Raw genomic sequence first — 17192 nt, forward strand, 5'->3', positions numbered from 1 at the left:
AATCTGCACCTGCAGAATTGGGGGAACACAGAAGGCAGGCAGTGTGAGCTTCCTGGCTTACTTGAGGCCAGTCGGGAGGTATGAGAACAGAACCAATCTAAAACTGTCTAATATCACCTTAGGAACCTGGAAGGAACAGAGGGTCCTTAGAGATCCAGCCATTCCTTCTAGAATGCTCAATAAAGACATCTTTCCAAAACTACTATATGGCTACATACAAGTATCCCTTCCACCCAGACCTGGCTCCCTTTGTGGTTCAAAGTTAAGAACTAGGGAGGGAAGGGTGGCAAGGCAGCTCCTGGAAGAACTCACCCAGCACAGCTGCCCTGGGCTCAGGACTCTGGTTTCTGTCTTTCAGTCTAGTCCCGAAGATGTTTATATTTAGTAAATAACAATTTACTAAAAAGTCTAGAGAAATAGAAAATGTTAGCTCTAAGGGGTTAGGGGACCCAGCAAGAAGCCAGAGCTGGAAAGGCCTGCTCAGCCACCTTGACCTCCTCCTGGGCCCTTTGGCTCTGGCTTCTTCTTGGTTTTCTCCTCCGTTGTGACTTCTTTTCTGGGTCTTTCTCTCTTTCATCCTATTTAGACCCTCCAGGCTTTTTTGAAGTTGGAAAAATTCTTGCAGCCACCCTCTCCCTCTACATCAGAGTTGGAGAATTTGTCCTCACAGGCAATTTGTTTTTTGTGACAGAGTCTTGCTCTGTCACCCAGGCTGGAGTGCAGTGGTACGATCTCAGCTCACTGCAAACTCTGCCACCTGGGATCAAGTGATGCTCCTGTTTCAGCCTCCCAAATAGCTGAGATTACAGGTGCACCCCACTATGCCCAGCTAATTTTTATATTTTTAGTAGAGACGGGGTTTCACCATGTGGGCCAGGTTGTCCTAAACTCCTGACCACCGGTGGTCCACCGGTCTTGGCCTCCCAAAGTGCTGGGATTACAGGTGTGAGCCACCGTGCCCAGCCTCACAGGCAATTTGTTTGTCAGAGGAACAGATGGAGATGCATTTGTCAGGGTCTTCTTCGTCCTTATTGTCACTCTTCTCTGGGTTACATCATCAGCAAAAGTCCACATTTGGGCCCCAGGTGTGTGGGGCAGCATTCTCAGGTTCCCAGAGAGTTGCTATTTGATCTTTTCCAGGCATCATTAGTGATTGGGTTAGTTATATTGGAAGGACTGATATGAAGCTTGAAATCTGGTCCAAAGCATTTGAAGTAGTCATTATATGGGAGCTCATTAGGGATCTCTGTGTCCAGCACCACAGCTGTTTCCTATGTCCAGCACCAGGTGACATCGCAAATGATGTAACACTACTTCCTAGCATCAGCATCAGCAAAATGAAGCTCATAACAAATTCCACACACTTGACATGCCCTTTGATATTCAGATTGAAGCAACCTAACTGATCCCCAGATGGAGTCTGAGTCACGCTGTAAGACCACAGCAGTAGGCTGGAACACCTCCATTACTTCGGACATATCTGGCTTGAAAATGGCCTCACAGTATTCATTATCAATCCCATCTCAGAGTGGGTAGTTAATAGCATAATGCTTGCCTTTGCCAGCCCCAATATCCCATAGGTCCCCAGTTCCTGGGAAGTACTCTCCTCATTTATGAAAGAACACAACCATGACCCAGTCTGTGGCATAGAAGGCCTCTTCCACGCCATCACTGTGGTGAATATCAAGGTCAATATGCAGCACCTCCTGGTGTTTCTCTAGCAGGTCCAGGAAGGGCAAGACTGTATCACTGACATAACAGAAGCCAGATGCCTCAGACTTCTTTGCATGGTGCCGTCTGGTTTATGGTGATGTCTGCCTGCGGCTCACTAAGTTTCACAAAACTTGCCACAGAGCCGCCTGCAGACAACTGACAAAACTCCAAGAGGCCATCAAATACTGGACAGTCCTCACCAATGTTGAATCTCTGTGCCTGCTGGCTGTACTCAAACATGTTATCTGGATGAATGGAGTGTAAGAAGTTAGAGTAGTCATCACTGTGGTACTGGGTCATCTCCTCGGCATTGGCTTTGTGAGGGCAATAGAGTTTCATTTTTCAGTGGAGACTGTAGTTGAGAAGCAAATTATAAATCATGCCAAATTGGTGAGATGCATTGGATGGCCTTGTCCAACATCCTTATCATGGTAGTAACAGACTTTCCTCCTGGCACCCTGTTTCTGCACTATCTTGCTGGCCTCCATCTGTCAGAAAGATGGCAGATTTCTTGCTGGCCTCAGTAGGTCGATCTGCCCTCCCTTCTACTACACAATTTAAATATGAACAACTATGTTTTATCCTGGTTATATGTAATACTTAATACTTTAATTTATGTGCTTTACCTAGCAACAATTTGAGAAGGAAAAATTTAGCTTAACACACTGAATTTATTATGTTGGCTGGTACAATATGCACATTTGAAAACACTTAGCTGCCTTATGTGAAAAATCCTCTTGTCATCACTTTATTTTTCAAATTTTGCCATTTTTAGTACTCCACATTACCATCAGTTATCTCACTTTTTTCTCTCCCCTTTATCTTTATCTTGTTTTTATGATTTTCAGTAAGTAAAACATTGAAAAAAAAAAAAAAAAAAAGAAAAAGCAGGTGATAGCTTTGAAAATTTCTTCCTAATTGTTGAAGCCAATAATTCTTTCAATTGTCACTGCTGTAGGGTGTTAGTCCTGAGATTCTAACAAGATTAACGAAGAGAGGGAAAAGGGCACAGGGACAGGAAGTGGAAGGATCTTCATTGTATCAAACTAGTGGAAGTCCCTGGCTGAAAAGCATATGCTCTCTATTTTTCTACTTTGAGACGGCACACCCTTATGATTAAGGGCATACCCTTGCGGATCAATGCTTCATATCAGAAAGTGTCTCTTGTTATTTGGCAAACTTTCAGCTTTATAGGCAGACCACCTTTGGTGGCAGAAAAGCAGGCATGTTTGTGTTCTGATTGTTGGCTTTCTGTACCAATCCATAAAGCCCCAAGGCTGCAGAACTCTAGACAATCAAGCCTTGAGTTACCCATTCTTGGCTTGTGAATAATGATCAACTCGTTGGACATTTTCTTCTATTCTCATCTACTACAGGTGACCATGACCCCCATCTCATAATCATAACCACTTCCAGAAGAGGAGTGCTTCGGTTCTTTCTTACATCCTAATAGACGAGGGAGGGGATGAAGGGCCTATACAACATGCCTTCCCCAACCCATTATTACTTATTATGATAAAATACATACAAGATAAAATTTACTATCTCAACATTTTTAAGTGTACAATTCACTGGTATTAAGTACATTCATATTGCTGTGCAACTATCACCACCATTGAACTCCAGAACTCTTCATCTGGCAAAACAGAAACTCTTAAAACATTAACCCCCCATTCCTCTTCCTCATTCCCTGGTAACCACCTTTCCACTTAAGGTCTCTATGATTTTGACTACCCTAAGTACTTCATATAAGTGAAATCATACAGCATTTGTCTCCCCCGCTCCATTTTCTCTTTACCAATTCCTTTTAATCCACCTTTACCAATTCCATTTAATCCACTTCAAACATGTTTTCTCTTATGGAAGAGGTTATTCTTTTGAACTTATTCCTTTTTCTTTATCTCTAGGGAAAAAATTTACATCTCATGCTGCCTCCTTCCACCCTTCTTCATACCATTTATAAGCATCTTGTTAAAAAAAATTAGGGAAGAGGTTACTGGGGTAATTTTCTGACTCTTTCATATAGGTACAAGTTTTGAAGCGTAATTAACCATAACAAAAAGCTACAGCTGCCAACATCTAAAATCTCAGAAACGGCTAAAAGTCCTTTTCAAGATCTCCATAAAGGTTTTAACTCTTTACTCATCTTTAATAAAATTATTGCTTCCCAACAAGAAATGTCTTCTAACTCACTTGTATTGCTTTTCCTCAGAGGCTAATGCTCAGTATTCCAATAATAGTGTTTTCCTCTTTATTTCATGGGAAATGTGTGGATTTCAACTGTGTTATGGGTTAAAGAGGTTCTGAGAACTAGAATCTGGGAACCAAATCACAACATTTAATACTGCTTGTTCACGAAAGTGTTCTAAGTTCTACATAGCTCCTGGGAAATGAACTTGTAGAATATAACCCATTTATAAACTGGATACTAAGGGTGTATTATATATTCCCCGATAGATGGAAGCTGTTGGGCAAGTCTATGCCACAGGACATATGCTGAAGAAGAAGCTGACAACCACATCACAACAGCTGCATGTCCTCCTGATCTCCTGGCAGAGTTCATGGCCATCAGAGCTCAAGACTCACTACCCAATGTGTTGATCCTATAGATTCCGTAAACACTCTTTACTTTGAAGACCTATTTTCTTTTTACTTAATTTTTTAAAATTTGACAAATACAAATTACATATATTTTTCATGTATAACATGATATTTTAAAATATGTATACATTGTGGAATGGTTCAATTGAACATTGAAATTGAAATAAGTCTACATTGTGGAATGGTTCAACTAACATATGCTTTACCTCACATACTTATCATTTTTAGTGGTGAGAAGCCCATCTGGCTTTCTAATGCATTTTCTTCCACTACATGTTAAAGGAATATGTTTAACTGAGGGACATAAAGACTTTCAAAACCAAATGGGAGAGGATGCTGAAATTGAAAATGGTTTTCAAGAGAGTAAGTCATGACTGCAGAAATAAGTTTGGGGCAGAAGGCAACCAGCTAATTGTATAATTCAGCAGGAGTTTCTAGGGGGCTCTCAGAAATCATCAAAGAGTTGCGAAACAAAAAGTTGAAACTTCCAACTCTTGCATAAAATGCCAATTTAAAAATAACACATTAGCTGACAGTCTGGTGAGTGTCAGAACTAGAAATATTGATCTATGAGGCTCTATTTTGAGCAGGGAAGTGCAAATAGCAATTGAGGTCAAATTACTATCAGGGGTATAGATGCACACATCAGCAGCCTCTTTTTTTCTCTCCATAGATCTGTGGAAGACTGGAGACATGCCTGCCTTGGCTGGGCAGCCTGGATATCCATTTCTTTAACAATTAATGGAGACGAAAGAATGTGGCTTTTATTGACTTTTCTTTGCTGAGGTTTCACATTTCAGGCCAAGCCATTCCTCATAAAGAATATTAAATCACTATCCAAACTTTTTGTACACTTAAGAGCCACTTCCACATTATTTGCCACTTACCTCTCTGCAGTTTCCTATATTATTTGATTACTAGGTGCATACAAATTTGGCCTCCTCATTAAAATGATGAACACCTTACAGGCAAATAAACTGACTTACACCTCATTAGGCTACCCTATAACACCTACACACTGCTGAGCACAAAGTGGGTAAATAAAAATTGTATATACTTGTCATGGAAAATATGGCATTTTGAAATATATATACCTTGTGGAAAGCTTCAAGTGAGCTAACTAACATATGCTTTACATATTATTTTTTGTGGTGAGAAACCCTTCTGGTTTTCTAATGCATTTTATTCTACTACGTGTTAAAGAAATATGTGTAATGGAGGCACGTAAAGACTTTAAGGCCAGGTGTGGTGGCTCACACCTGTAATCCCAGCACTTTGAGAGGCCGAGATGGGCAGACGACCTGAGGTCAGGAGTTCGAGACCAGCCTGATAAACATGGCAAAACCCCATCTCTACTAAAAATACAAAAAATAGCCAGGCAAGGTGGTACATGCCTGTGGTCCCAGCTACTTGGGAGGCTGAGGCATGAGAATCACTTGGACTTGGGAGGTGGAGGCTGCAGTGAGCCAAGATTGTACCACTGCATTCCAGTCTGGGTGACAGAGCAAGACTGCATCTTAAAAAAAAAAAAAGTCTTGGAAAACCGAGAGGGTTTAATTAACACGTGTTGATTAACTCATGGGATAAGGCCCTGGTATACAATCACAAGCATTAAAACAATGCCAATTCCACATGCCAATTTCAGCCCAACTTCCTGGGAAGAGTATGATTAAGAATGCAGGCTTGGCACTCTCTGGGAGCCACATCAGAGACGAGAACCCTTGAATCCTGTGTGTAGAGAAAATAGCTGCCACCTAGAGACTATAAACTCTATGAGGACAGGTATTATGTTTTGTTCCCTTTCCGGCACCTACCACCTAATAGGGACTCAAAAAATGTGTTTAATGGATGAAAAACATGAAGCCATTAGTTTCTTGGATTACTGTCACCAAATCTTGTGTTATTCTTCATTCATTTATAACCAATGCCCTGAAGTTTGGGCAACTCCAGAAATCAAACAAATTTGGCACCCAACATAGTACACAAGGAGGTTATGGTATTCCTCTTAGCCCTCTCTAGGGGTGTGTGTGGGAGGGTAAGGAATGGAGAAGGCTGAAAATCAAGGAGGAAGGTCACTGGCCTGCTGGCCTTGGGTCTCAGGACTTGCTGTGGAGAGACAATAGCTGCTGTCAGATTGAGCTCTGGCAACCCCCAGGCAGTGGAACGCTGCTTTGCATGGTCCCTGTCTGGTTGGCAGCTTCTTGCCAGGGAAGGCTGCCAAGCAGCTTGTGACAGCTGTGTAGTATACAAGTCTCTGGGGTTCTTTGGTGCACTGCCATTTCTGACTTGCCTGTCTGCTACTGGTAGGAAGTAGCTGGGAGCTTCAATTGCCAAGGGACCCCATTTTCCATTGGCTTTCATTTTTCAGTGGGATGCCTGCCTATCTTGTCCTTCAAGATGGGAGTAGCTGAAAGATGGCCTTTGGCTTTTCTGGTCAACAGAGACCTATTAATTCTGTGTATGAAGGAGATCTATAGCTCATTCTGCTCCCAACCACAGTGGGTTTTCAATATGACTGCTTGACCATATTTGCTTCCTAGCATCTTATCACAGTAACTGACATCTGTCATAAACTACCACTAGGAGAAACCAACTGCCTGAATCATTAAAAAAAAAAAATTAAAGATAGCATTTTAACCATTTACTTCATTTGAAAAAAATTTCAAAATCTTAATGACTACTATTTGGAATGTTGACACCTTAGGAGATTTCAATAAGGGACCACCTGTTTATATTCTCTTAAAGAAGCAACTTTTACTTAAAGTTGCTGAAAAGTGAACTCAATTTTCCATCAGGAGACACATAAATCTTAACTTAGATCCTTCTCTGCAAAGATAAAAGGTTAAAAATGAAATTTCAGGCGTTACCTTTCAGCATCATTCGTCCAGTGGATCCTCCAAAAGTACTGAGAAGGCCACTTCTTGCTCCCAAAGAGGTGGTTGCTTCTAGGAGAGAACCGGTGATGTATTGCGATATTGATGTCCTTTGGAGGGTGGCACGATACTCACATACGGTGTCTCGGACACATTGCTTTAAGCACGGACCAATGCTTATCCTTCCATGGGCTGTCTCAGAGGCTGGGAGCTTTGTGAAGAAATGGAGTAGAGCTCCAACTGTATTTTCTGTTTCTTCTCCTCTTCTCACTGCATTGTAGATCTGTGAATAGCACAAAGTACAGGAAGTATTAATCTAGTTTCTTAGAAAAGTAAATTAACTTGTTGACAAAATGCCAAGATGACTTATTAAGAAAGAAGGCTCAGATGCTCCAAGTGCAAACACTCTGAGCACTGGGCTCATGCATTAACCTGAACACTCTACAGACACCATCTATTTGGAAAAGCTCTGTGTAGTTATAAAATAGGCCATTCAAACATCTCTGTTATCAAACAGAGAACTTACAAGTCATACCAACCAAAAATACACTCAGCTCAAATTTCTCCTCCTCAGCAGAGCAAAGCTCTTCTGCAGAGAGATAAGGGCAGATCTTTCTCTCTTGTCCTCCTGAACACTCCTGAATGACCATCCATGTCTGTCTCCCTCCACTGAGTACTTCAGCCTCAATGGACTTTTATGGGAAATCTTTTCTCCATGCTTAAACTGAAGTGAGGATGAGAGGGTCATGGGGAAAGAGAACTTCCCTATTTCTCCCTTGGGCATAATCCTTCAGACTGTCAGCTGAGATCAAAGTCTTTGAATCATTTTTTCTCTTCCTCCTCTCCACCTTCCACATCCAATGAGTTGATAGATCCTGCTTACTCTTCTTGCCCCATCTATGTCACTATCCTGATTTCTTCTCCCTTTACCACCTGAATTCACCAAGCATTGTCTCAAGAAGATGGCACTGTTAGGACAGGTCCCCAACCATGTCTCCAATCCATTTCAATGCAGTCATTCAACGTGCATGTATATAGTCTTTGCTCTGCACAAGGCACTGTGTTGGAAGATGTGGGGAAAGTGCAAAGGACACCACACATCTCTTGTGCTGCTGCAGGATTTTACAATCTTCGATGAGGCCTGAAAATTATAAGGTTTGACATTATGGAAGGGAGGATTTGGAATTTGTCAAGCATTCTGAGAAGCCAGAGACTGCTGGATAATATATAAACAAACATGGGAGAGACATAACATGCAGTGAGATAATCTGGCTGTCTCATGGGGGGATAAAGGTGTACTACATTGTGCTCTCTCTATCATATCCTATGAGCACTTTGCCTTGGCTGACTTGTCATTCATTCATCAAACCAACAAATAGTTACTGTTTATATACCAGAAATTGCGACAGGGCCAGATAAATAAAATCGTTTCTCTCCTTAGAGTTCACAGTCTAGTAAAGGAGACAGAAAGAACAGCCAAGAGCTTAGAGTAGGTGGAAATGAAGGTCACCTCCTTCGGTGACATTGATGAATGACCAGGGAATAGAAGACTCTCACTGCCCCCCGGGTCATGCATGTGCCCCCATGATGTTGCATCCTCCAAATCTCACCTTAACTATGGCCCATGGACACTCAAGAGGGCCTCTCTTGAGCTGTGCTAGGTACTTATAAAACCCCAGAATGTACCTAGAATCCAATTATATTCAAACTGTGTAGACCCTTACCAGATTTTGTCTGTCTTCCTCTTTCTACTGGTATATATCTGCCACTTGAAGATGCAGTGTGAATTCTTACCTTCAATTCTCTATTCTGTGTCATTAAATTTCTGGTGGCCAGCATGGCCATGGAGATGGTGTGCTGGGACAGAAAGAGCCCAGGTTTGGGGTGAGGTACATGAGATTGTACACCTGACTACCTTCACCAGATAGAGAACTGGTCATAAGTGTGAACAATCTGACTTAAATGTTTCAAGACAGCTTCCTCCTCCGTAAAATAGGGATAATAACGCTCTACTTAGGGAGGTTGTGGGATTCACCAAGATAAACATGTAATATTCTCAGCCCAGTGTCTAGAAATGATGGTCTTTACTGTTGACAAAGCCTATAAAAGAGAATACACTCTTTTACCCTCAAGGAATAATAGGTGATTGTATAACTATAGACCATAATCTATGAAATGCATTGTGATTGGAGTTATGCCCTTGCTCTTCTGTATTTCTGGGCAATATTATCCTAACCTTATTTGGGTGTACTGTGAGGGCAAATGTCTTGCAGAGCTCAAGACATAGTTTTCTTCTCTTGGCCTCAAATCATATAAGCAGTCTCCAACACACTAAGTCCCATGTAAGTCCTTCAGAAGTAACTGCTCCAGTTGTTTAAGCAAAAGAACTGACTGCAGCTTGATGGCTAAGGAAGGCTTAATAGGGAAAGCAGGATTTGACCCGTGCCTTGCAAAACAGGCATGTATCTAACTGGAGCAGCTGGGGAGACCACTCACCATGCAAGCAATAAGGACATCCAGCAGAGCAGGGTGTTTAGAGCAGGGTGTGAGTGCAGGGAGTAACTGGGGAATGAGAAAGGTCGGGGAATGAGAAAGGTCAGGGAATAACTGGGGAATGAGAAAGGTCAGCTGACTTGATAAATGAGAGCCTGGAATGTTAAAGCAAGAGCTTTCACACATCAGAGGCGGGCACCCTTGAGGTTTTTTTGCTTGTCTGTTTTCAGCAAAGGAATGATGCTAAAAAGGTTTTGTCTTAAAAAGATGACTAAGCTGGCAATTCCCAGTTCCTAATAGGTTGGCCTACTTTCTATACTTGCCATGCTGCTCCACTGGCTCATTGTGTGTTCACTCACTACCACGCATTCCAGTCTCCACATCAGGCCTCCATAGACTCCCAATGGTTTCTTCAGCCTCTTATCCAGCTTTTCCAAAATGTTTTCCTCAAAACATTCTATCTAATCATATTCTATCTAATCATTCTAAACAACGAATTATATGACCTAAGGACTCCTTGATCATGAAAGTTTAAAAAAACTCAGTAAATCTCTTCTCCTTTTGGAGGTTTACATTGCATAGTAGAATATTAAAGACAATTAGAAGGGTCAGAGTAAATAAATTATTTTAATTTGCTTAATGGAGTATTTCCCATGTTATTTGACCATTTGGTTTTTAAGAACAGAGCCTGTAGATGTAGTGCTGTGCCAAATAATTAATTTGCTTTAATCTAATGGCCTTATTCCCATTTCTTTGACCTCTACAGAATCTCTGAAATAGGCAATCATCCATCCTTCTTGAAGTCCTTCATCTCTTGTCATCTCATTGTTCCATCTCTTCCTTATTCTGTGTCTCCCCTTCTACCTCTGGCCTTCAGGACAGTAATAATGCAATAGAAAGGTACTAACAAGTACCTAATGTGTTGGAAGCGGGGGTCACAAATCAATTGACCATGGACCAGATTTGGTCAACTGACCTGTTTCATCTGACATACACTGTTTTAAATTCAGGAAAGTTTTAGATATACATCTGAAGTTACAGCATCTCCTAAATAATGAAACAATCCAATAACACTGAGCATTCCTACATGGTATCAAATGACTAGGCCTTCTACTGTGAGATGGGGACTGAGTTCTCCACGGGATGCCAGTCCCAACTATTCATTAATGTTCACACCTGGCCAATATCCGGTTACCATTAGTATATGTGTTTGTGACCCTGTCTTAATAAAATACAGATATGGATATAGATATTTACAGCAAACATGTACTGAGCTCCTTCAATGTGTCCTCTGTGTGATCTTGGCTGTGCTAGTTGCTGAGGATAGAGAGAAAGCCACAGTCTCTGATATCAAAAGTTATTGCAAATCACCTCTAAGAAACTATTAATAAACATATATAAATTCTATGTTTATATTACGTAATATTTCAGCATTGTTATCAGCCACATGTTTCTAAGGCCCCAAACTTGTCTGAATAAATAAAAGATGAAGTGCTCTATGAATGAAGCTCTGAGCTTCCAACACCCTTGCCAACATCGTCACCACAAAGAACCAGAAAGAGATCAAATTTACTACCAAGACCTGAAATAACGCATCCCAGTCACATCCATCCTGGATGAGAGAAACTCCAGATGCTTTGTTGGAAAAATGCTGAAGTGTGGACAATGTGGTGGTAGACATGGCAATGTTCAGGGAACCTGTCAAAATCAAGGTATTGGCCAGGCGTGGTGACTCACGCCTGTAATCCCAGCACTTTGGGAGGATGAGGCAGGCAGATCAGGAGGTCAGGAGGTCAAGACTATCCTGGCCAACATGGTGAAACTCTGTCACTACTAAAAATACACAAATTAGCTGGGCATGGTGGCACATGCCTGTAATCCCCGCTACTTGGAACACTGAGGCACGAGAATCGCTTGAACCCAGGAGGTGGAAGTTGCAGTGAGCCAAGATGGCACCACTGCACTTCGGCCTGACAACAGAGTGAGACTCCATCTCAAAAAAAAGAAAATCAAGGTATTTATCTCTTCCTAGATCACTCATGAAAAAGAAGAAATCATGGAAAAGCGCACATACAGAGTGCGAAGAAGAGACAGCAGAGAACAGTCATTACAAGTATGACTCTGGAGCATTGGTTTGAATTCTAGCTCCCATGCTTTCCAGCTGTGCAACCTTGGCTAAGTTGCTTTGTCATTCTGTGCCTCAGTTTCCTTTTCTCCAATATAGAATATAATAGTATCTGCCTCATACGGTTGTGAATAGAATTACACACTTTGATAAATGTAATATGATTAGAACAGCACCTGGAACTTAGTAAGCACTCAATAAATACTAGTTTTTATGATGACAGTGATGAAGAGGATTGTGGCAGGCAACAAAAATGGCCATGAATTATTTCCTTCACTGATGATGTGCTAGAGCTGTGATTTCCTTAACTAAAGGAAATTTAGCAAATGTGATGCAAGCAGTTTAAAAAATACTTGTGCTTTGGAGCTTGCTCTCTCTTGTTGCTTTTGGAAACTCTACAACAACTACCGTGTGAAGAATTCTGAACTAGACTGCTGGAGGATGAGAAACCATAGCCCAGTCACTCCTGTCACCTTGGCTGATAACTTACCAACAGCCAGACACATAGTGAGACCATCCTAGATCCTAGATCATCCACTTGGCCGTCCAGCTGCCACAGATACATGAGAGACGCCAGCAGAGATCAGTTGATCGACTAGAACTACTCAACCAATTCACAGAATCATGGGCTAAATAAATGATTGTTTTGAAAAGTCAGTAAGTTCTGTGAGTGCTTTACTACACAGTAAAAGTTAACTGACACAATATGATGTGTTTGGAACAATAATAAGTATTTTAATTACTTAACAATTGAATCCCCACACTACCTCTATAAAGTTGATTCATTTTATAGATGGGAAAGTAAGCCTAGAGAGAGAAATACAGTCAGCCTTATACAACTAGTAAGAGGCTACGCCAGGATTGAAACCCAGATTTCTCCAACTCTGTGGTCCAGCTTTACCCATTGCTCTACACATTGTCACACGGTTAGAAGTGATTCTGGCAAGAGGTTTAGGTGATGTTTACAATGCTGTTGTTATTGTTTTTATTAATGATAATTCCCTTCCTGGTCATTCTCAATTACTTTTGAAAATAGTCAAGTCTAATGAATGACCAAATATGCTTCCTTTATGTGGAGATTTATAGTTTTAAGTTATACAGTAATATATATGCTTTTATCTTACTTGATTAAAACTAAACAGACTACTGCCCTATATGGGCCAATATATTTTTTGAAACAAAATCCAACATATCACAACATGGCATCCACACGTGCTAAACAGCTATGTGAGCATTTGTTTATTTATCAATTGATTTATATTTACTGAGCACATACATTGTGCTAAGCCCAACTGCTGGTGTTCTACCAGTGAGCAAGATGAGCTTCATTTTCATGGGGAAGGCAGATAATAAACAAGTATATCAAATAAATTAGTAAAAAATTGCAGGCTGTTGTATATAGTCAAGGCATATTTTGGATGTAGACTCTACAGGACTTGCTGAAATCTTTGGGAGTAAAGGAGAGCAGTCAGAGTTTTTATATTTGGTCATTGTTAAGTTTTTAGAGATTTAGACTCATATAGAGAGCTACAGATCAATGCTGCAAACTGTGAATGGATCTTTTCCATGGAGTTACACCCCTCCCATTTAAGTGCTATGAAATGACATGGCTTGGAGTGGTTTGGGCAAAATGACTTGATATGATAAAGTGACGTACAGAAAAGCAAGCAAGGCTTAGGTAACACTTGCATGAATACTTAAAAAAACATTTGCAGTTCCTTGTGACTCATGAAAGAGGGATGCCATATAGAAGCCAGTACTGGGACACGGAGTTTAGGCCCAAAACAAAGAAACAAACATACTGAGGCTGAAGAGAGCTGGGGTAATTCAGATGGTAACAAAGGCAAAGACTTGCATGTACTAAAAGGCATGAAGCAACCAGACACACCACATCCACAGCACTCACCCAGGAGGAAAGCTCCTTGGAATAGCCAGAGAGAGCTTTTTCTTCACCTGACTTCTACTGAAGTCAAAGAGGGTATTGCCAAGGGGAGTCAATTCTGGTACTTGTTCTGTTTCAGAAGCTATCTTTTTGATATCAGTTATGAAAATTATGAGGTTCTAAGATCTGATGGCGTATCTTCTGAAATCTTTCAACAGGAAGAAAGTGTGTTACTTAGAGGTCCATTGACTCAATAATAATAATAATAATTGCATCATTTGTTGAATGCTTAAAATGAACTAGTCCCTGAGTAGTGAGACATGATTTCAATTAAACCTCAGAACAGCTCTATGAAGAGGTCCAACTATCATCAGAACATTTAAAAGTAAGGAGCTAATGTACACACAGCTAGGACTTAATATCAAGACTCTCCATCTCTAAGCCAGTGCTGCTAACTACCAAACCAAACAGAATACTACTACAGATGTCAAAGGAAGCACTTTCAAGAGAGGGCTAATTGTAGTTACAATCCCTCCATCCCTTTTCGTTTGTTTGTTGTCTGTTCCTTCCACTAGAATGTCAGCTTCATGAGACTTTCTTTTTTTCATTGCTGTATCTGAAGTGCCTAGAACAGTGCTTGGCACTGTAAGTTCTCAATGAACAGTTCTTGAAATTTCTCAATTCTGTGTCTTCACCAAAAACTTGGCTCAAATCCTCTGGCTTTTTGGCCCTAAATACGTTGAATTCATCTGAACCACAGGCAACATTTTATTGTCACCTGTATTTGCTGAAAATTAGACACATAAATCATACAAAATGGCATCAAATCTTTACAAAGTATTCAGAACAGCTGTAGCCAAATGAGGATTTAATTGCTACTAATCAAACTTGGCCAGTTCTGAGAAATTCACCAATAGTTTAACAATATTCCATTATCATTTGCTGATTGGCTTAAAATCAAAGGACTTAATCTGATCATCTATTCTCCCTACTAATTTTTCATGAAATTGATAATTTGAAAGAATCATGGGGTTTAAAAGAAACCACGATATGGAGATCAATATAAATAAACAAATATTGAGTTGCAGTGACAGGGACTACAGTAGATGCTTGAGAACAATGATTTTAAAAAGACAGACTCTGCCCCGGAGAGACCCACAGTTTGTACTGTATAACTGTGTGATGCTGGGCAAATAACTGGAACCCTATTCCTCATAACCTGCCCCTTGCCCCAGTTTTCTTATCTTTATCATAAAGGGGCTGGCCAATTATCATCTTCAAGGTCCCTTTTAGTTTTATTGTTCTATAATCCATACTTCCTTCCTTTCTTTCTTTTCCTTCCTTCCTTCCCTCCTTCCTTCCTTCCCTCCCTTCCTTCTTTTTTCTTTCTTTCTTTCTCCCTTCCCTTCCCTCCCCTTCCCCTCCCCTCCCCTCCCCTCCCCTCCTTTCCCCTCCCTTCTCTCTTTTTCTCTCTTTCTTTCTTTTCCTTTCTTTCCTTTCTTTTTTCTTTTTTCTAAGACAAGGTCTCACTATGTTGTCCAGGCTTGAGTGCAGTGGCACAATCACAGCTCACTGCAGTCTTGACCTCCTGGGCTCAAGTGATCTTCCTACCTCAGCCTCCTGAGTAGCCGGGACTACAGGCACCACCACCGTGCTGGCCTAATTTTACATTATTTGTAGAGATGGGATCTTGCTATGTTGCCCACACTGATCTCAAACTCCCAAACTCAAGCAAACTCTCAGCCTCACAAAGTGCTGGGATTATACTTTCCATCATACCCAGCCCCTTCTTAAGTGGCAGATGGAGGGTATAATTAAACTTAATTTTGATGATTATTTTGATGATCATTATTCTCTAATACTGTTAGCTTCTCCTGTTCCCTCCCTCTTAATACTATTCTTCAATATCAGCTGCCATTTCTCACTAGTGACTATATATGTGCTTCTATAGCACCCTTATCCTCCCCATAATGTGTTTTTTAAAGTGCCCTGAGCTAGGAAAACAATGACATTTATTTTAACTGTGTCACCTGCGAGTTAACAGGCGGTAACAACGCAGGGGCCTCTCTCACAGCATGGAGTGTAAGAGCGCTGCGCTATGGTTTGAAAACCCCTTTTACTAGTCTCATGGGCCTCTTCTCTAACTTTGGAATCTACAAGCAGTGTTCTAAAAGGTTGAAGATACCTGAAGTTTCATGTCTGATGGATGTCTGTGTGTAAACAAAATGCAATGATATAAAAACTGTCAAATTTCCTGAAGAATCAACAAAAACAGTGAGGCTGTCAGAGGGGGCTGTTGGAGACTTAAAAAGAGATGGGAAGGGGAATTTTGGTAGCAAGCTGCTGTTTCCTCTGCTCATGATTCCACATTCCATTCAAATGCCTGTGCAGAGAATTCCATTCTACTGAGGGTATTCAGACCATGCACGAGACACTGACCAAACAGAACTCCGGAAAGTCAAAAATAAAGGCTTTGCTAAGACCAGGCCAATTAACCAGAGCTGTGCCACAGGCTACTACAGGAAGTGAGCTGAACCTTTATCACTTCAGGGGAACATCTCAGAAGGAGTTAGAGGATGCCCGAGGACCTTTGAAAATCTGGGAATTTCGCAGCTGTAAACACCCTTCCATACAACTTCTTCCAATCTACATTATAACCTTTTATCAAATTTTTGCAGCTGGGTGCGGTGGCTCTTGCCTGTAATCCCAGCACTTTGGGAGGTCAAGGCGGGTAGATCATGAGGTCTGGAGATCAAGACCATCCTGTCTAACACGGTGAAACCCCATCTCTACAAAAAATACAAAAAATAGGCTGGGCATGGTGATACCTGCCTGTAGTCCCAGCTACTCGGGAGGCCGAGGCAGGAATATTGCTTGAATCCAGGAGGCAGATGTTGCAGTGAACCAAGATCACACCATGGCATCCCAGCCTGGGTGACAATGAGACTCCAAAAAAAAAAAAAAAAAAAAAAAAAAAAAAAAATTGCCTCCTCCATGTGGTCTTCCCTGGGTTCCAGCAAGAAATAATCATGTTCTTTTTGGTAACCCAATGACACCTTAAGCAAAGCTGCAGTGGCAGTTTCTGTGAAGTACAGAAGTCACTGTTTACTCTCCTATTATGCTGTGAGTTCCCACTGGGACAGGGACCAAGCTTTAATCAACATTTTGTCCCCAGCACAGGGCACTGCTTAGCACACTGCAAGCAATGGAGAAAGGGCACAGTGGAGAAATAATTGAAGACTTAGAGGTATGATCCTCAAAGTGTGGTCCCCAGACCAGCATCATTCTCCTTACCCAGGAATTTGTTAGAAATGCAAATTCTTGGGCTCCATCGCAGGCTTACTGAATCAAAAACTCTGGGCTGGGACCCAACCATCTCATCTGTGGTTTGGCAAACCCTTCAGGTGATTCTGATTGCTGTTAAAGTTTGAAAACGTCTATCCCAGACTGTAAGGAGAATATGTTACCTGGCACCTCTGAATGTACAAACCATCTGATAAGCCCA

At 41.2% G+C, this 17192-nt stretch overlaps 1 protein-coding gene and 1 pseudogene across 4 annotated transcripts in view; both read right to left on the bottom strand.

The window, feature by feature from the left end:
• Positions 1-17192, bottom strand: part of PLCE1 (phospholipase C epsilon 1) — a 334637-nt gene that overhangs the window by 183209 nt on the left and 134236 nt on the right. For all 4 annotated transcript variants that reach the window (XM_032245666.1, XM_032245665.1, XM_032245667.1 and 1 more), the window contains one exon: positions 7182-7470. In XM_032245666.1, coding sequence (XP_032101557.1) covers positions 7182-7470 — 289 coding nt within the window. The remainder of the gene's footprint in view (positions 1-7181; positions 7471-17192) is intronic.
• On the bottom strand, positions 834-5585 carry LOC116528440 (annotated as a pseudogene).

This window comes from Sapajus apella, unplaced genomic scaffold (assembly GCF_009761245.1).
Source record: "Sapajus apella isolate SASKATOON/1434 unplaced genomic scaffold, GSC_monkey_1.0 scaffold58, whole genome shotgun sequence".
NCBI classification, from domain to species: domain Eukaryota; kingdom Metazoa; phylum Chordata; class Mammalia; order Primates; family Cebidae; genus Sapajus; species Sapajus apella.